Source organism: Buteo buteo, chromosome 4 (assembly GCF_964188355.1).
Source record: "Buteo buteo chromosome 4, bButBut1.hap1.1, whole genome shotgun sequence".
Classification (NCBI taxonomy): Eukaryota; Metazoa; Chordata; class Aves; order Accipitriformes; family Accipitridae; genus Buteo; species Buteo buteo.
In genome coordinates, this window is record NC_134174.1 from 66,066,494 (window position 1) to 66,087,328 (window position 20,835).

At 38.3% G+C, this 20,835-nt stretch overlaps 1 protein-coding gene across 5 annotated transcripts in view; it reads left to right on the forward strand.

The window, feature by feature from the left end:
• ZRANB1 (zinc finger RANBP2-type containing 1) overlaps nucleotides 1-20,835 on the forward strand; it is a 48,103-nt gene that overhangs the window by 21,406 nt on the left and 5,862 nt on the right. For all 5 annotated transcript variants that reach the window (XR_012650189.1, XM_075026592.1, XM_075026591.1 and 2 more), the window contains exons 4-9: nucleotides 5,696-5,883; nucleotides 7,494-7,647; nucleotides 10,126-10,197; nucleotides 10,744-10,942; nucleotides 14,839-14,959; nucleotides 15,825-15,954. Coding sequence is in view for 4 of the 5 variants with exons in the window: in XM_075026592.1 (XP_074882693.1) it covers nucleotides 5,696-5,883; nucleotides 7,494-7,647; nucleotides 10,126-10,197; nucleotides 10,744-10,942; nucleotides 14,839-14,959; nucleotides 15,825-15,954 (864 nt within the window). In the remaining variant the exon portion in view is untranslated. The remainder of the gene's footprint in view (nucleotides 1-5,695; nucleotides 5,884-7,493; nucleotides 7,648-10,125; nucleotides 10,198-10,743; nucleotides 10,943-14,838; nucleotides 14,960-15,824; nucleotides 15,955-20,835) is intronic.

A 20,835-nucleotide genomic window follows, 5' to 3' on the forward strand; every position in this document is an offset into this window, starting at 1 on the left:
CTCTGCAATTACTCATTTGTCTCCACAGCAGTTTGACTGAGGTATTGTTGCGGAACCTTTAACTACATTGACAGCAAAGGTGGTTGAAGTGAGGGTTGCTATTCTCTGTTCTTACTTGTTTTTAGTCTCTCTCACTGCATATTTAAACCTTGCTGCTGTTGGGAGCTGTTTCTGGAGCTGGTGAGACCTTGTCCTGACCTGCTAAGGCAGTGCTGCTGCCCAGTTCTGTCTCCCCCAGCCTCTCTGCTGCCCCATAGATAAATGGCAGAACGGCATCAGTCTACTTGAAAGAATTTGCCTATTTCATTTGCAAGTTGTGCCAGCCAGTGCGCTCTAGAAGTATCAGACAGATAGTGAAGTAAATAAAGGCTGCTGCTATAGTATTTTCTCTGGAAACTTTTACATCTGGCTGTTCTGAAGTCATTGGGACTGTGCAATTAGGCAAATGGGATTTAGTTTTCTAGATATGCCTGTAAGCTCTTGCGTATTTTGCAAGTTTACTTAGCTGCACTAAACCCTATAAATATTTACATGTTCTAAAGAATAAACTTAATAGCACCTTAGCTGAAGTAGTTTGGTTGTAGCAGCTAGGCTAATTATGGGCTTAGTTGATATGAGCAAAGGTAGTACTGATATCTAATAAAGAAGATAGTTGTAACAGCTGTAGCAGGAAAAATACAGAATCACGATGGCACAAATAGTTGTTATTGGGTGATAAGTATTTTTTAAATTTAGTCTTATTTAAGTAACTTATTCTCTATCATGTGTCTTCTCAAGTATACTGAGATTGCATATTCCTGATCTGTGCTATCTAAGAGTTGAGGCTTTACTAGAAAGAAAAAACCTTGGCTCTCAGTGCTGTGAAAGAATATTCCAGTAAGAGGAAATGCCTGAATTGCAAATGGGAACACAGTTGAACCTATAAATGCAGAATATTAACTTGCACTTGTATTTTCTCATGACATGGGTGCAGCACTTGGTGTTTTGTCCTGTCACTTGGGATGTCAGGCTATAGTCGTGTGTGTGTGCATTAAGCAAAGCAAAACTTGTTGGGACACACACACACAGTCTGGCATCTTCAGTTGCAACACTAAACTAACATTTCTGGAGTCCACTTCAAAGAAAAGCTGTTCGTGCTGTGGATCAGAAGTAGATGTTGAGTCATAAAGATCTGTTTGCATTTGTGCAGTGCTTGTAGCTAATTGGAGTTATGCCCTCACAAGAGGTCTAGCTGCTGGAGCACTCAGGGGTGCTGTGTGAACAATCTTAAGGCAAATGCCCCTCTTCCTTTTGACATTTTAACAGTCTGAGGAATGCAGTGGGTGTCAGCGGGGAATAATCCAACTGGCACGCCACTGTGTCAGAACACGATTCAGAAGCTGCTTGTGTAAGTAATCAGGCACTTGTGTGTTATGAAATGTAGTGAATTATAACATCAGTAAATATTTCTGTAATATTTCTTGTAAATAGTGTTTTGTTAAGCTTTATTTAAATAGACTTAATGAATTGGAGGCTCTCATTCATCTGACAGAAATCAAAGCCATTGTAGGACTGTGCCTCCTATTGTCAATAAAAGCATATTTAGACTTCATTTTGGAGTGGCACTGAATTTAGGAATTGCAGGCAATTCTTCTGAATGTTGCCTGTAGGCAAGTTTACCCCATAGTTTTGGGGCAAGATTTGTGTTTTCTGGTTCAGATTTCTGGCAATCTGCCTGTTATTACTGTACTTTTGCTCAGTGTTCACTGCAGCCTTCGATTCTACTGACTGGCACTGTAAGCAGGCTGGCACCTGCCAAGCTGTCAGGAATTCTCCCTGTTCTTTTGAAGCAGCTAAAACGGAGTAGATATTTGGGAGATTGGGTAAAGAGAAATTTGGACTTCTCTTGCTGTAGCTAAGAGGGGCCAAAGAGGCTTGTAGTGACCATAGAACATCGGCCCTGTGATGGTGACGCTCTGGGTACTTGGGTCATAGTTATTTCATTTCAGGTTAGTACCAGACATTAGAGCATGCAGCAGGTTTGCAAGAGGAAGCTGCTTATAAGGAGATAGGCTTGTAGTGGTCTCTGCGCAAAACATTATGCAGAATGAGCCCTGTATGGTTTGATTTTGTGTGTTATGTTTATCTGTTGAGACTCTGTTACAAAACAGAGTTAGTGCATCCAGAATTGAGTTTGTCTGGACTTGATGTAAAAATTTCTTGATGCTTCCCTCCTCCACCCACCCCCCAAATAGTCACTTGGCTGTTTGGATTAAGGAATAGAGGATGACGAGATATGATGCATGCACATAGTTACAGCACCATCCCTCCATGAGCTGTAACTGTGCTAGACTGATGTATCATTTAGCACACCATCACTGTTCTTCACTTCTAGATAAAGTATTGCCAACCGTATACCTAAAACACGTTTACTGTCTCCATTTTTTTAAATAAGGCCTAGAAAACATACACAGTTTGCCTGTTTTTGATGTATGTATTGATCTTTAGCTTAAACTTCATCAGTGAAGTTTAAAAATGTACTTTTAAATGACAGCTTGTGTAACAATTTTAGTAATTAATTCTAGGACATGGGGCTTTTAGGAATGTCAAGTATTGCAAGACGTGGGAATAAACTGCAAGAACTGGCAGTACTGCATACAGCACATGTCACTGATTGGATCCTTACTGCAGCTTGTAGTAGTTAGTGCTTGAAGGCATTGCCAAACCTCACATGGCTGCCTCTCAGCATCAGTCTTAGACCTCAGTTGTTGCTGAGGTTTGATTAAAAGCGGGATGATAATAAGTTGCCTTAGCAGCTGAGGGTGGGGGACTAAAAGAATAATTACAAATATGAATTGACTGGGCACTGACTTAAGGCTGTAGTAGCATGTACTACTGTGTAGCGTGTACTTGATAGACTGGCCAGCTGGAACTGTTACGATGATTTGGGTCTGATCATCTGTCATCGAAAGATCATTTTGGGGATGTTTGTTTGAATTTTGAAATTAGTCTGGGATAGTTGGATTGTCAGAGTGGCTACCTACCGGTCTTGGGTGGTCTTTGGTACGTTTGTCATTGGGTGGTGGGGTGGAAGGTACAGATGTGGTAACAATCTTTTCGGTGTCAATAGAAGTGGTTAAAATATAAAAGGGTATGAAGTAGCTATTTGTCTTTAACAAAATGTCTTTCCTAAATTAATAAAATAATAAAAAATTAAGGGTGTCATAAGATAGCAACGAATCTGCTCTTCTATCAAGATTCTTCTTTCCCTGTGGATTCTTGGGTTTTCTAACAGGTGATCTTGTGCCAAAGCTGTAGTGTAACTTGTTTTAAGAGGACGGGTCATGAGAAATTGTCTGACTTTGATGTCTATGTATACATACATATCTACACACACAAAAAAATCCCCAAAACCCCAGTAAGTCAGTTTGCTGCATTTGGTTGGAATGACATATCACAAGCAGCCTTCGTATTGCCTTATCAGTGGCATAAATATGATTGCAAGGAAATAAAATGCTACACTTGGCATTCTTGTTATGGATACAGCATATATTGACAAAACTGTACCTTTTGCTTTGGTATGTTTTAATTCCACCCAGAAGTGGAAATGTTGCAACAGGAGCACAGCTATGTTGCTCACATCCCGTATTGCATTCCTTTGATGCATGTTTGGAGAACATCTTGAAAACCAGTGAATTTTCAGTGTTTGTTTCCCTTCACTAAAGTAGCTTTTCTCCATCAGTAGCAGCTCCTTTCTTTAAAAGAAAATACTTTTTCATCAGCAAAGATCTAACTTGGGGAACAAGAACTAAAATTGGACAGACAAAACTCGTTAGACAAGAGTTCTTTAGCTCATCAGGGGTGAATATGCAGGCAAGCGCTTAAGGAGAATTAGACGTTAATGCTGGAGTGGAGTGGGAATGTTTTCCTGTACAGGCAGACCAGAAACATGCATGAGAAAACTTAGAAATTGTTGCCCTGTATTGTTTTCATTCTGCCCTGGCCTGTTAGGACTTTTGAGTCCTTGATGAATGGGTAGATGTTGTACAACTGAAATTTACAGTTGAGTTTGTATTCTGGAACTTCTCTGCTTTAGACTACTGTTGAAATGAATAATCTTAACTTTCATCTGTAGAGGCTTACTAAGCAGAGCTGATAACTTTGTAGAGAAATGTCTTGCACTGATAATCCGTCCCTACCCCCCGTGTTTCTTCTGAAAGCTTTGTAATCTCAGTATTAAAAATGATAGACTTTTGGCAGAGTTAAGAATGCTTTCCTAAATCCTGGATTAACCAGTAACCCAGCAGTTAGTGTGCTCTTCTGGTAGTAGGCAGTTCCATTTGTTGTGTTGGGTTTTTTGATTTTTGGTGGGTTTTTTGGTTGTTCAGGGGTTTTTTGTTGTTTGGGGTATGGGGGTTTTTGGGGGTCGTTTTTTTTGTGGTTGGGTTTGGGTTTTTTTTGTCTATTGTTTGAATATTAGTCCTGAACGGCAGTGAGTGCCTGATTGAGACTTACCTCTTACTTACCTCTTTCCTTTCTGATCAATTTTTGAGTCTTGGTAAGCAAATTGAGTGAAGGATAGACTTGAGTCTCAATTTCCAGCCTCATGGCCTCTACTCAACTGCTGACTCTTAGGAGTTGGCAAGAAGGTTTAGCTACAGAAAATAGGGGAGAGGGTTTTCTCGTTTCTGTGATCTGCACTCTTCTGTTGTTGAGCTGCTGCAAATAGGGCTGCTTCTCAATAGTGAAGTAGAAGTATTCTGTTTACTTCTCTATTAGAGATGGCTTTAAGATCACTTTTGTTTCCTCAATTCAGCATTACACTGTTCTCTTATGAAGCATATCTCTAAAATAGAATCTTTATATTTGAAGGGATTTCTAAATTTAGGAAGTCTTATATTGGAACTGATACTGTTAACACCACCACATCTTGTTGATGGCGTATTCTGATAATTGCAGCTAAGGAATGCTTTTAGCATGAATGGTCTTGATATGAAGCATGATACAGAAGTTAGAGATTCCTAGGGACTTGAGACATTTGGGTTCCCCCCCACCCCATCTTGCTTTAGAAAGTACACACTGTGTGTGTGTGTGTGTGTGTGTGTGTAATTTCTCTTTAATTCAGTTTTAATAGAGTATCCTGAATGATAATTGCGTGAGTTCAATTAGTAGCAGAGATGGTGAGCCGAAGAGAAACTTTGTGCTCTGTACCCTCTTCCAACACTGTTTTAAACCATACTCGGATGAAAGAAGAACCACTTTTGTTCCAAAACCCTTTTAATAGATCTGTTTCTTAGATCCAGTAGTTTGTTTTTAAATAAGTTAAAAGGGAAGATATAATAATCAAACTGATCTCTGTAATATGAATGAATGACTTTCCTTTAGTACTGCTGATCAAATGAAACGCTAGCACGTGTGTTATACCAGGTATTTCATCAAGGGTCCTCAGCACCACTTCATAGCTGGCTTTTGATCTGCCATGTCTTCCAACTAGTTTGGCTAGTGGAAATGCTCTAGGAAGTGAGGTAAGTGTAAATATTTTGTAGTGTTATGTTTAAAAAAAGAAATAAAAATTTGCAAGTTTCTTGGTATGCAGTTGATCTTCATATGTTAGGTCTGTATCAGAATAGGTAAACTGTGTTAAATAAGATAGCTCGATCCAGAATGGCTCATTCACTAGCTAAAACGAATTGTATTTATTTTTTTTTTCCTTCAGGAGTTGTAGAAGGTGATTTAGCTGCTGTTGAAGCTTACAAGTCATCAGGAGGAGATATTGCCCGCCAGCTTACTGCAGATGAAGTACGCCTGCTAAATCGCCCTTCTGCTTTTGATGTTGGGTACACGCTTGTACATCTGGCAATACGCTTTCAGAGACAAGATATGCTAGCAATTTTGCTTACAGAGGTGAGTTACTTTGGCCCTTGAGTAGATTGAATGGGAACTTTATGTAACTGCACCATTGTTTGCAGCCAGTGACATGTAACTTTATTTGCTAGAAGATAGAGGCTGATATTGTTAGAATACATGAATTGCTGCTTTGTGCCTTTGTTGACATTTCTCCTTAAGAAGCAGGTTTACTTTAAGACTGTATGTATGTTGTGGTCTTGAGGATGTTCAGTTTTCTCATTAATGAGCAATCTTGGCACACATTCTGACCTTACTGGCAGTGGAGTGAGCTATTGTGAGGCTTCCTGTGCTTTGGGTGGGGGAGAGGAAATGCCCTGAAAGCAAAACCCTGACATCAATGACAGCGTAGTTTTTTCTGAGTTTTGTTAATGAATAAGTCTACCTGGTCAATCTTCCCTGGTTTTCTTGGGAACTTCTCTCCCAGAGAAAGGCAAATTTCTTGCTTTGCAGAATTGCTGCATTTTTTCCCGCCCTTTGCCCATTTTACAGACTGGTTGGTTCCTCTCTGTGGTCTCCTTGCTCTTGCGTGTTCCACTTCCTTGTATATTTTTGTATGGTCCGCCTCACCTCTGGTGATCTTTGTCCACTGCCATTATATGTCTTCTTACTAGGCCCATAAGTAATTCTGTTATCTTTTTTGTTTGTTTCCTTCATCTCAGATTTCTGGTTCCTCATCTGATCAGAGCCAAATTTTTATTTTGCCTCCTTCCCTCTTTTGATGCTTAATGCAATTCTGAAAGCATGTGTTCCTGAGAAAAGTAGCATGCCTGAGAAGCTCAATAGGATGACAGAAAGCGTAGGGTTGAGTAATTAAAAAGAGTAGATGAAGCAAGACAAATGTACCTAAAGCCTTGAGAAGAGTATATATTTATATGTGGCTAGTTTCAGTAGTTTTGTGCTGCTTACATAGCTATCTGGGTGGAGTTACATGTTTAAAAACAAGTTAATTTGCTGAAATACTGTCTTACAGATTTTTCTTTGGTTTTGTTTCAGTTTCTAGGAATACTTAACATACCATTTGTGAAAATGCTTAGTAGTGTTTGAGCCACAGTGGTACTTTCCTTTGCTAGGATATTAACTAGTGAAAATGTATATGTTAAAGTTGTTTTTTTATATATCTAGTGTCATCCCTGTGTCACTTGCCCTGTATCATTGAATGAGTTCCTGCTGCCAGTGATGATCTGGAGAAATTGAAGTATCTTAGCTTAGTATTTGGGAATATTCTTTGTAGGAAACTGTCTTGTGCTGTGGTAATGAAGTTCTTTGTTAAATGTACACTGGGCTTATGCATAAGTTAAGAGGTATGTTTCCTATTGTTATCTAGCTCTTATCTGGTTTTTTTTGGTTTCCTTTTCCTGCTGGAAGTGGTCACCTGTTAATTCACTTCTTTTATTTAAAGAGGTTTTTAACCAGCTTTATGTTATCAGCCACATGACAAATGAGACGTTAATTCATTGAGAGTCACTAAACATTTAATCTTTCAGGTTACCAATGTTTATGCTTCTGTTGCATTACTTGCTAACAAAATGCTGTCCACTGGTGGTTATCACTCCCAAGTCTATTTAACTAGAAAAAATACTGAGTGCAGTAACTGTGTTATGTTACAGGTATCGCAACATGCAGCGAAGTGCATTCCTGCCATGGTGTGTCCAGAGGTCACAGAACAAATTCGTCGTGAAATTGCTGCATCTCTTCATCAACGAAAGGGAGACTTTGCTTGCTATTTTCTGACTGACCTTGTAACATTTACGTTACCTGCAGGTAGTTATGAAATTCTTCTTACTGACGGAAGTTTTTTGTGTTTTTTTTTTTTTTTTGGTCACCTAGTTGAGGATTGCTTGTTTTTGATGTATACTTTGACTTTCTGATGGTGGTGCTGTGTGTGTGTATAGGTCTTATTTGTGAAGTTTTAATAGCTTAGGTCAGATTTAGTAGTTGAATTTGCTTATTAATATTCAGTATTTGCACACTTCAACCCATATGTTGTTCCTGTGAAGTGAACATCTGTTGTATTCTTTAGACACAAGGAAATTTAAGAAAAGTGGTATATTCTAAGGAAAGGCTGCGTTTAAAGTTAAGATTGGAGCCCAGACGTTTCTGGGCTCTAAAATGACTTTTCCCATAGCTATGTTAGCTTTCAGTCCTTTCCGTTAAGGCCCAGAGCTGTTATTTGCATTTGTATGTGGTCATAGCAATAGCACTTTTTGAATACTATTGAGATACTTTGCAATCGAGAGAATGTTTGTCTACTAAAAAAAAGCTATTAGAAGACTTTTAATCTTCAATAGCTGTTTCCTTTAATAGAAATGCTACCAGAGGTAAAAAAATGCATAGATGGAAACTGTACTAATCAGCAGATCTGTTTGTCTTTTTGTAAAGCAGTAGCATTGTTAGGAATTGTATTTGGAACTTTTTTGGTTGAATGTTACCTCATCTCCTCCTCTTCAAAAAGTCTGGATAATAGTTGCCACTTGTATATCAACTATCTGTTTGAGGGGCTGCATTCAGTTGTATTCTGTGGGTCACATATGAGAGGCAGACAGCGTGGGTGTACAAAGTGTCTAGAGACTAACACTTCATTGCTGTTTGGGGGAGAGAAGCGAAAGAGAGGCAACAGAAGAGTTTTGTAACACACGTGAGAAATGTTGCTCTTGCCAGAATTGAGGAGTTTGTTCAGTATTTTCAAGAGACATGTCTTAAACCACTGTGCATCTCTTTGACACATGTAATAGCCATTAAATAATTAAGGAATAAGAACGTTTGGAAGCATCTGTACATCAAGACTGTCAGTGTATTTCCACTTCCATCACACTTAGTCAACTGAACACCTTTTGTAGTCAACAGTTAGTAGTTGGTCTCAAGACAGCATTTCCAAGGATAGTGGTATAAATCACACAATGCTATTCAGATATTACCTATATGATGTAGTTTAAGAACCAGTTTCCACACGGTCTTTCAAATAAATGGATAAGATCTTCCTGACGAGTCAATGCACAGACGTTAAAGTGCCAATCTTCTAAATTGATGGCTGGCCACTGCAAGCCAGTTTTAGTTTAAAAAACCCTAATCAATCATACCAAAAAACCCCACCCCACAACAGCATGCCTGCACCAAACAATAGTATGCTTCAGTAGCAACTCATATGCCTAAGATATGGACTTCACTTTTCGAAGCCCTAGGGTTTGAGGTATTGAGCAGGACTGGCAGATATGACACTGGAATTGAGAGGTCTTTGTGCCCTTGAAATACCACTTAGAGCCCAGTCATCATCCTGTAGACTGCCTGAAGGGATGCTAGATGTTTTTGTTTAACTGTTTGATTTACTTCCTTAACTTCCATATATTTAAGTTTCACAATTGTGCTGAAGCTAGCAAAGTGTCTCTAGCTGCTGATCTGCCTAGCAACCCTTTACTACTTACCTTGTATTGAAATGCAGGCCATGAGCAGATCTTCAAGGTGTTGCAGATGTTGTGTGTGTGTGTGTGTGTTTTAGAATGTGGGGCAGTGTTTGTTATTTTACCTGATACAGAAGTCATAAAAGACTTTTTGTCCATTACACAATTTTCTGGCTTTTTTTTTTTTTGAGATAGATCCACAGTTGCAGATTCTGTCTGTAAAGCTCTTGGAACAGTTGTCAGTAGTGGCATTTTCTGTGTCATAGCTTAATAGTTTTCCCACTTCTTGTTTTCTAACCTGCAAACTATGGCCTGCAAACCATTGGGGTTCTCTGAACTATATTTCATTGAAGTCTGCATGAAATGACTAAGGAAGTGGATGTTTTGTACAAGAACAAGTCTCTTGGCAAACTGTACCTGTCCACTGGGGGAGACCAGGGAGGGGAAACCATTTAGATGGGTGGAAAACTATTGCTTAGGATTAAAACTATTCTAAATGTAGTAGGGTTGAAAATACTCTTTTTTTTTTTTTTTTCCACCTCAAAGTGGTTCTCTACTTCACTTTCTCCTTCAGAGAAATCCATTCTTACCCTACGCATGCTGTGACGATCCTTTCCGACTAAAAGGTATGACAGTCAGTCTGAGATACATATCTGCTTCAGTGTGCTTTATGAAGCCTATATGGTCACAAATAACAGATCTGAAAATAGCGGCAGCATTTCAGAGGAGACATAGGGATGATAGGGTGAAAGCTGTTGCATAAGTTCTCCTGAGCATCAGCTGGTAATGTGTCTCTTTTATAGTAACATTAAGTGACTTTTGTATTTGCTTTCTATTTTTCCAGATATTGAAGACTTACCACCCACAGTCCAAGAAAAGTTATTTGATGAAGTACTTGATAGAGATGTTCAGAAAGGTAAATGCTGTGAGAATAGCTAGAATCTCTCCTTGCTTTTCATTAGAGAATATTTCTGTGATTTAAAAAAAAAAGTGCATGTGTATATATGTGGCTTTGTTGCCTGAATTAGTTTTAAATATAGATTTGATGCTTTCAAGTTAATCTTCACCCTGGAATTATTTTAGAGAGAGAGAATGGAGTCTGTAAAAATCATGTTTGTAATGTATCTTTGAATTGTAAAGATTTTTAAAACTTTACAGTTTTAAGTCGCAAGCTCTTTAAAGGAAACTGATCAAATCTTTCCACTTCAGTAGCAATCCTCAGACACATGATATGATGCTTTATTTAAGGCTATGGTTTGTTTTGGGTTTTTTTTCTTTCTTTTCTTGACAGTATTTCGCCCGAGGAATGCCTTTAGTTATTGCAGTTCACCTATTTTTGTAGTATGAAGGAAAACTTAGTTTTATTCATGTAAATTGTTGAGATTATGCTATTACTGTGCTGTTGGTATTCTCTGAGACTTCAAATGAATATGGGTTTTAAGAGGCTATTGTCATGTTGCAGAGCTAGAAGAGGAATCTCCCATTATTAACTGGTCACTGGAACTGGGTACGCGCTTGGACAGCAGATTATATGCACTTTGGAATCGGACTGCAGGGGACTGCCTGCTTGATTCAGTACTACAAGCCACTTGGGGCATTTACGACAAGGATTCAGTGCTGCGGAAAGCTCTTCATGACAGTTTACATGACTGCTCACATTGGTAAGTTAGTTTTTATGTCAACTTTAAAGATAGCTTTCCATGTAGCATAGTAGTTGATAGCAGTATAGTATTAAAAAGAAACACAACCACCACTCCCCAATTTACTGTGGGTTGTGTGCCTCAGATGTTGAGTCACAGCATGATTCATGTAGTAATCTAGATCTAGCGTATTTTAAATGACAGCACTGGAAACTTGGACGTTCTGAACTCAGTGCCAGTATGTGATATTCAGCACATAGCATTTAAAATAGAGTAAAATATTTTATGCTGTGTGCTTGTCAAGAGTGCGCTAACCACAGTTATTAAGACTAGAATTTCTGTATACTTGCAATGTAAATCGTGCACATGCCATGCCTTGCTGCTTGGTGGAAGCTTTGCAGAAGACTGTTAGTAGAAGATAGCCTTTTATTCCTGTATAAACTTTTCAGTATTTTCATTCCATCTGCTTAGTTACAGCTTTATTCGGTATTGCTCTTTTTGTTCCTGTTCTGTCTGCTAAAATAATGGCAGTAAAGCACAGAGTGTTGACGTTTAACTAGTGCTGTCATTTGGCCATAGAATTAATTTATCAGTCTGTAAAACAACTTTTGTTGTTTTATGCTGTGGTTTGCCTCTGCTAGAGGAAAAATTCTTACAGTTGGACCACCAGCGGTGTCCAACAGCTCTCAAGTGTGTAATGGGACTATGGGAAGAGATTGATAAAGATAAATAATGTAAGACACAGGCGATTAGTTTTCTTATGTTCTTGTAGTCAGGGACAAGACAAACAGCATCAGCAGGCGTACTAGAGAGAGAGCCTGTCCCCTTGCTCTGTGCGCTGTGCAGGAAATCAACAGCAAAGGTTCATTTTAGGGGTACCTATAAGTAGCTTTTGTGATTACTGTCCCCAGCTGCCTGCTGCTTGGAGAAAACTCCCCAAACGAGCATCTGGAGCTGGATTCAATAAAGCAGTGCTTCAGTAATAATTCTCCTGAGAACCTGTTTCCGAATGGATCTGTCACTACTTTAGAGTTGTTTATAATGGAGTGTGCGTCTTGACCATGCAGGAATGTCCCTGGCATCACAAGCAGTTCCCCTGAGGCCAGAACAGAAATTTATGATAGATCAGGTTTTGTTCTTTATGGTAACAAAACCAAGCATGGTATCCAAAAACATGCTGCAAACTGTTGAGGTTTAAACCAGTCTTTCAAAATGTTAGTATTAACTGTTGTTGACTTAACTGTTGTATCTAACATAACACTCATTATTTAGAGTGTATTAAATCTGGTTAAGCTTTTTAGTTCATGTTCTAGACAGAATTTGCATTTTACTCTGAATTTACTTAATCTTTCTCCTTACTGGAAGCACAGTTGTTTTTTAACTGATTCATGTGTTCCTTTATGGTTTGAATACAGTTGCCTACCTTCAGTCTGGATAATCTTGCTTGCTAGTTTGTTACTGGAAAAATTAGTACAGGTTCTAGTACAAACCTCTACAGAGCTACATCCTTAATAGGAACTGGTCTGCCTGCAGAGGCTGTTAGCGATGGAAATTCTTGAAGAGTCAACTGACTTGTTAGTGGCAATACTAGATCAGAATAGAGTCATAATGCCTTTCAAAAAATCCAGATTGAGGCTGTGAGAAGTCTTTTAGTTAAGTGCTGTCATAAATTGATCATCCTGTACATCCTATACTTGCTGTATAGATTCTATGTGGGAAGATACATTTACTTTTAATTTTTGTGGGCTAGGATGTGCAGGAGATAAGAAGCGCTGTTGTTGTCACTGGCTTTAATGATAATTACTGAAGGAAGAGGTTCTTAAATGCAATCACTAATCTCAACAACAGTATGCTTAAACTTTTATCTAGTGGAATTGTTCTTCAGAGCCTTCACAAAGACACTTAAAACCAGGTATTTTTATAGTTGGACACAGAACATTCATGTAACTCATTTGGCCTCATTTTGTGATGTTTGTTTAGGTGCTGAACAAAGAATCTATTTACAAGAGGCAGTCTAGTGTCTGGTACTCGGAAAAAGCTCAATAGGGAAGCTCCCAGAGGCTCTGGCCTGTGGAGTCTTTTCCACTCACCTTTTAAATGACTACACTTTTTTAGTTTACTCAAAAGTGTGTTCTGATTTGTCCCTTTTTGTATTCTACCATTGGCTTTTGGTGGAGAATGGGCATATGCCCTAGGTTGGCTTTCAGGGTTTTTTTGTTGTTGTTGTTTTTTTTTAAAAGATGCATTCAGTTCTCCTGTGTTAAACTAAAAAGTTTGTTTTAAATGAGATAAAAATCTTGAGCTTTGACTTCTGTCTACAGAGCTACCTCCTGTGAACATCTACAGATAACTGTGTCTATGGCTGTCTAACTCAAGGAAGAAACTGCTTTAGGAAAACACTTTTGTAGTAGAGCTTTTGTGGGGATAGTTTGGTTTTTTCTTTGGTTTTTTTTTTGTTTTTTGCCCCCACCCCTTCTTTTTTTTCTTCCTCCTCCCCTTGTTTTTTCTTTTCCTGCCTTTGTCCTGTTCCCCCCCGCCCCCCCCCTTTTTTTTTTTTTTTTTTTTTTTTGGCAGAATCTAACTAAGCTTCTTTCAGGAGACCTGGCAATTAATTCATTTAGCACAAGGTGTTAGGTTAGAGATTTCTGGGGGAAAACAGGCAAAATATCTATCAGCTGCAAAGATGGAGGCAGTTGATGTATTTGGATAGAAACTGGAATGTAGGTAGATCCAGGAGATTCCCTGTAGATGTATTAGAGTGAGTGAGCACAGAGACCTATCAAAATGTCTTACTAATAGGTCTTTTAAACCATGCAGAAATTTTAGCTGTACTTGGGAAGGCCAGCCTGGTTGGTGACAGCTGTTACATACACCAAGATTTTAGGATGATTACATCTTTACTGAAAGCATAGGAAAGGTTTCTTCCACACACACCCACTGTCTGTTAATTTTCTCAGATTTTAATTACATGAGTTCATTTCAGTGACTTTTTTAATAAGCTGAACTTCAGAATGGTTTCTTTGTGTTCACAGTAAAGGCCATTGTTTAAAAGTTGGCTTAGCACTCTTCGCTAAACGCGTGTTCCTAATGTGAAGTTGTGGCCTTTCCATAGTGTGGTGATCAGACTGAGTTTAAAATGTTAAAAAGCCAGCATCTGCTTTTCAATGTGTAGGTCATTTTTCTTTTTAATTGATTAAGATTGATTAAGATAGATAAAACATTAGGACTAAACTAGTGTACAAAAATGCTAATTTTAATTTAAACAGAAAAACAGGAATCCTGTCACTTTAAAACTTTCAGTGTAAATGGGATTAATCCTACTTTCTATATTCGATTCTTATCTGTGCTGCTTTATAACTGTTCCACATAATGTGAAATTACCATACTCTTTGCTCCAAAAACTGATGTAAAACAGATTCTGCCTCTTAACCATGGTCTATTTGAAGTTGATACGCAAGTACTTTGGAGTTAGTTGGCTTGTGATATGGTCAGCAGCAGAGAATACCTGTATTGTTTGTGTGAGAAGAAAGCAACTCCTCTTAGGTGAAATGGAATGTCTTAGTTATGTTTCCTGTACATCAACACTTAAATAATCCTAAATAAGGCTTCGAAAAACCTATTACAAGAAGTATCAAACTAGCCAGGAGACTGTTAGGAACTTGCATCTATTACAGCATGTCTGCTGTAGGCATTGTGATCCCAAGTGATCTCTTAAATGAGGATTACCAAATGGAGTCTCCTGAAGATTAAAAACCAAAACAAAATCCAGTTTCCCTGGCTTATGCTCTCTTTTCTTCCCACTTCTTTACAGACTTGATAAAAAGGATTACAAGCTTTGAATATTGCTATCAAGTGTATGGTGGTTGAGTAAATATTTTTGTCTTTACTACTCTTTCTCTCTCTCTCTAACATTTTAGGTTCTATACACGCTGGAAAGAGTGGGAATCATGGTATTCCCAAAGCTTTGGTTTACATTTCTCATTGCGAGAGGAACAGTGGCAGGAAGATTGGGCATTCATACTCTCTCTTGCAAGCCAGGTAAGAAAACTACTTTATAGGATGTCTGTTAGAAAGGATATTCTAACCTCTGAAAAGAAATTTCAAGAACTCAAAGTATTCTTCAGGAATAAGAATTTTCATGTGTAAGGGAAAACATTCCTCTTAAGCCAGTAATCTTAAAGTATTACTGGGTAGACTCTTTTGCCAAGATAGAATCATTTAAAATTCTAATTTTTGATCTTACCATTAAGCAGTACAGTACAAAGAAGTATGGTGCTCTTGGTGTCAGAGTGAATTCTGTAGAATAAACTAATACACAATTGTCTAAATGTCCTGCCTCCTAGCTCCTGCAATACTTACCACCTAGAACAGGCCTACAAATCTGTAAGCTTACACCACTTAAACTTCAGCAAGTTGATGTTTTCTAACTCCCCTCCAAAATGAGATTTCCGTTCCTATAAGCTTCTAACTATGGGAATATTTTTAGCTCCTCTTTTAAAGTATAAACACAATTTTGGTGTTACTTTCTTGTGATTTGTTTTGGATGTGCTCTTTTCCTATCATCAAAAGGTATTTACCTTAACCTGTTGTCAGATGAATGAATTATTTTTAGACTACACGTTATGTGGAGTTTCACTTCTAATTGCGGAATGAAATATGTTAGATTGAATCTGGGCAATAGGACAAAGAATTATTTCTGACAGATTAAGTTCTTGTGCAAGCTGAAATGTTTTTGCTTCTTTCCAACTGATATGTAATAGTCTTCCAGTCTTTTGTTTTCCTGTCAAAGCTAGATCACTCTTAAAAGCATTTTCTGTCTCAATTTGGAGACTGTTTTTCAAATTTTAAAGTAGAGAATGGTAGGTTCTGTTTTAAGTGATATCTGTCTTTGTGTTTGGTTCAGCCTGGAGCGAGTTTGGAGCAGACACACATTTTTGTACTTGCACATATTCTTAGAAGACCAATTATAGTTTATGGAGTAAAATATTATAAGAGTTTCCGAGGAGAAACATTAGGATATACCCGCTTTCAAGGTAAGCCTTTAGTTTTTCAAATTTAGCTTTAAAAAAGGTTCAGTTATAAATCATAAACATAAAGGAAGTTGAAAGGAGAGTCACATCAAGCTGTTAGCTGGAAGAGGATGGAATTGTGTTGTAGGTAAATTTGCATTAGCTATTAAAAAGAACAAAACAGTCCCCTGAAAACTTGGAGTTTTTCTTTGTATAATGGGCATGCTGCCTGTAGCCACAGTAAAAATGTGTTTTGACCTCCACTCAACATGCCTTTAGTCTACAATTTATATGAAATATTCTGATTGTGAAAACATACCAAAAGTTGTGTGGTTTGTACTGCTGTAAGACACAAGGGGTTTAATAAATGGAATTTGAAATTCCGTCCGCTTGTGGTACTATGGCTGTGAATGTTCATTTTGGAAACAAAACTGTATTTAGCATTTCCTGAAGGAGGTTACAAAGTTGGGGGCGAAGCAGGCAGGTGTTAGCATTGGCGTAGTTTCTCACCAGAGTGACAGTGGTATCTGGGTGCTCTTTCAGGACGAAGGGGCATGCCTCGTCACTCTGCAGCACTGCAGGAGACCTTTGTGAAGCAGCCCTTAAGAGCAGTGAAAAGCAGCCAGCCTTAAAGCAAGAGGCAAGGGTATACAAAGAAGCGTAGAGAAATTGAAGTAGGGTGGAGAGTGATAAAGTTGGGCTTTTTTTTGTAGTTGATTAAAGTAAAAGAGGTGGTAACTTGAACGTATGGCATGGAGGCTGAAAGGGAAGGAATTCTGTTCATAAATGCTCTGCCAACAGTTTTTATGTGAGGTATAAGATTAGGTACCTTTAGTTAAGATTACAAATTCACTTTTGCAGTCACTGATAATGTAAATTTCGCTTTCTGCAAAAGTGAATTCCATGATGTAGTTAAAAGGAAGTGTTTAAAATTTATCTGTGTTTCAGTAATTCACACTTTACAGCAAGTGTGATGTAAATACTGGCCTATTTCTCAAGTAGTACTATAATTTTGCATAGCTTGATCAGGTTCTTTCTGACTGTTTCTCCTAGTCTTCTGAGCAAACAGCCTAACTATCCTTAAGATAAATTCGAAGATGTTTAGCTGACTCAGATTTTGCTCAGACATATGTTTGTAGATTTCTAAAGATGCATATTCTATTTTGCAAGCCAAATACGTGTTTGGGTGACTTTCCTCTGTATTACATGCTAACACTTTATTATTTAAAGAATAGAAACATAAGAGGGGATTGGGAGCATCTGTACAGGCTCAGCTGTAAACAAAACCCATGTGGGAAGAACTGTTTGATCAGGCACTGTGGCTGTGTTACAGGGTGTTAGGGCGTTTGTTTTGCCCATGGTTCATCTTCCTGGCCTCAAGTATATCTGCTTGATGAGTACCCTGCAGTTGTTTTCATCAATACATCACTATTTATTTATAGCTTACTAGAGGACTTCCCAAAGCATCTCTTTTTGTGATTTTCAAAAAAGTATGCTAACTTTGGAAAGAGGCAAACCCATAATATATAGAACTCCAAGCTGTGGAGTTAATGTCAAATGTGTAACCTATTATAACTATTTTGAGTCTTCAGAAGATCTGAGGAGCTGTTTGCCTTGTAAGTTTGGGGCAGTGACAAAACTTCTTTATGTGAGGAAATGAAATACTACTTTGAAGAGTATAAAAGTTTGGTATTCTTTGTAGTTACATGTTATCTTTTATTTGAGGTGATGAAAGGATAGACTGGGGAAGAACAGTTATTCATGTGCTATAGACCTGACACTTCAGGTTTGTGTTGCTTTTAACTCAAAGGCTGAATGGTTTGCAAAATGTTTTTATTTTATAGATTGGGCATTGAGGCAGACAAGTGTTACATGGCCTAAATATGCTGAAATTGTTTTCTTGCTATGTGAACCAGAAGGTAACCGGGTGTCTGGGACAACCTTTTACTAGACATGTGTTTCCAGGAATTAAGTCAGATAAATATTTATGACTTGTGATTTGCTTGCCGTGAGCCGCATCCATCCATCCATAGAAACATGCAGCACTGTGAACAGGTGAACTTAGGAGCCTTGTGTCAAATTACCTGGAGTTACTTCTATCCCTGTCCAACCACATTTTTGTGGTTAATGTGTGCTAATTAAATGCTAGCAGCATAGCTGAAACTGAACAGCAGTCAGACTCGGGGTACTATGGGCTGCCAAGACAAGTCTCCTGTAAATTGTACAAGACTTGCTGTTCTGGGCTTATGTGTGAGCTTTGCTTAGCACGTGCCCCTTCAGTGAAGCTTTGAGGAGTGCTTGGGCTTCTCTGACTTGCTGTATAGAACCCTGCCTGTGTTTAAGATCACACAAAAAAGAGAGAGGAAAGAAAGATTGTGGGTTATAATAGAGATGAGGAAATGAATTTTTTTTAATGCTTACTTAACATCATAGTTCAGTTTGTAGCACCTTGGAAAAGGTACTGTAAACCCCCTACTCACCCCTGAAATCTTCTCCCTGATCAGAATTTTTTTCTCCAGGGATTCCTTGTTCCAGCTTGGCATCCTTGCTGTAACTGCCGTGAATCCTGTAACTGACAGCCTCCTTGTTTCCTAGATTGCAACTGTTTAAATATTAAGGCTTCTGTGTGAAAGATCTATTTACTTAGCCTCAAGTATGCTTCTGGTCTAGCTGCATGTATTTAGTGCCATGAATATACAGCTTTTAAAATGAAACGGGAAAAAAGGTGACTGACTGAAATTACTATCGGATCAGGTTGGAGAAACTAAATCCTATGTGGATGGCTTCTAGGATAGGTGTTAGCCTATACTCTTCGTTTTCTGTGGCATGTGTGCATGTCAACTGTTTTTACTCTACCTTCTCAATTTATATCAGATTGACTTTTATAAATCTTAAGAGCACTAGATATTCTCCCTGGTAATGCTTGAAATTCCCTTCTTGTGGAGCTCATCACATAAATATTGAGGAGGAATGGAAAGTGTAACATATCCTTCTGTCTTGGGGAAATTATTAGTGTGGAATTTTTACTAAGATAAAACAATGATTAAAAAAATTTCCAAAAAGTTGCTGAATTTCAATGTGGAGATTATGTCGAGGCAAACAGATTAGTTCCACTCCTGAAAGGTCATGTACTTATGCCTGACGCAGGAGTTCTGCGTTGTTAGATGAGACATGAGATGTCCCTAGAGATGATACCCTTTGCTTACCAGTGATTTCTGTGCATGGGGCCAAAATCTACCAGTTTGAGGCAGCAGGGCATTAACTGTCTGTATTAATTGGCAATACATTAAACTAAACTTCCCCAAATTGAATCTTGTTTTGTCCATGATGGTAACTGGTGAGTGATCTCTCTGTCTTTGTCTTGACCCACAAGCTTTTCATTGTGGTTTTTCCCCCATATTGCCAAGGAAGGGGAGTGAGAGAGCGGCTGGGTGGGTACCCGGCAGCTAGCCAAGGTCAGCCCACCACACTAGTGTAAGTATCCCGAGAAGTTGGCACAGTTTGTGAGTGGAAGGAGGGGACCTTTTGATGTATCTCTATGATCAGAACTTGTGGAAGAAGAGGGGCAAGCGGTCATCCTGAGGGTGCTGATGCTTTCAGTTCTGAAAGGCCTCGGTAACCTAACCAACATGTATATAGATAGCACCATCGTATTTAAATGAAGCACACAATATTAATAAATGTGTTGCCAACCCTTGCTGCTTGACTTGGTTTGCTGATGCTTCAGCCTAAATATTGGAAAAAAGTTTATGAAGTTATTTCTCTGAGTATGCATGAATAATGAATTTCCAGGAATTGAGGGACTGACTGTATTACATTTGACTGTTAGTATGTTATTTTCAATGTAACTTTGAATTTTGACCAGATGTTGGGTTCTTTCCCCAAATGTAAAGGCTTGAAATTTTTTGGTTAGCACTTACCCCTTGTTCTGCATCTTTTGTGTTTAGCACTGGATTACAGCGAGACTGCATTGTAATGGGGATGGGAGGAAGGGAGCACTAAGAAGGTATTAAATGGATTTGTCCTTAGATCTAGATGTTATAAAAACTTGTGTGACTCTTAATCTAAAACAAATGGAAAGAATTCTAGGTATTTCTTGATTGCTAATTCAAGAATGGGGAAAAAAAGGGACAAATATTTACTGGTAGCCTGCACTAATTTTTGCTGCAGCAAAGACAGATGAGTTCTAAACTTAAGCAAAACCTCCAAAACCACCCCCCCGCCTCAGATTTCCATTTTAGCGTTGCCTTTCCATCTCCATGGATGTTGAAGGAGAAGTGAAGTGCCTTGTTTTGCTGCAGCGTCTGTTCCTAACTTACTGGCAGCAGCTGTACTATGAAAGGTTGCTATGCTACATGTGCACTTAAGTTTATGCGTGGCTATTTTTAAACTGTCACAAGGTAAGGCATGCTTTTGCTTAAGTTGTCTTGCAGCAGTACACACCAAGAATTATTTATGTTCCTAGAAGAAAGGAGTTCTAGTTTTATTTTGAGACTTCATGCACCTCAAGCAAATTACTGTCTTTATTGCTAAAAATGGTGGGGAGAAAAAGTGCAGTTTCTTTCAGAATCTGTGACATCAGTAATTTGTTGTATCCGAGCAAAATAGCACCAGCTTTTCAGTGTTTGGGGATTTTTTTTGTTGTGTTTTTTTTTCTTTTTTTTTGAGACTAGATATGCATAATTGATGGGGGTTAATTTAATCTATTAATACAATGTTTATGAGAAGTCCCACTGTCTCTGGGATGGGCTCCATACTTAGGTGCTGAATAACATTTAGTGCAGTAAGTTCTTTTAATAACAAGTTTTGTAAGCAGATGGTGGACTTTTTGTTCTGGTAAAAATAGACATCTGACTGTAGCTTTTATTTCTGTGGTGCAGAATCTCTTTTTATAATTTTTTTTAT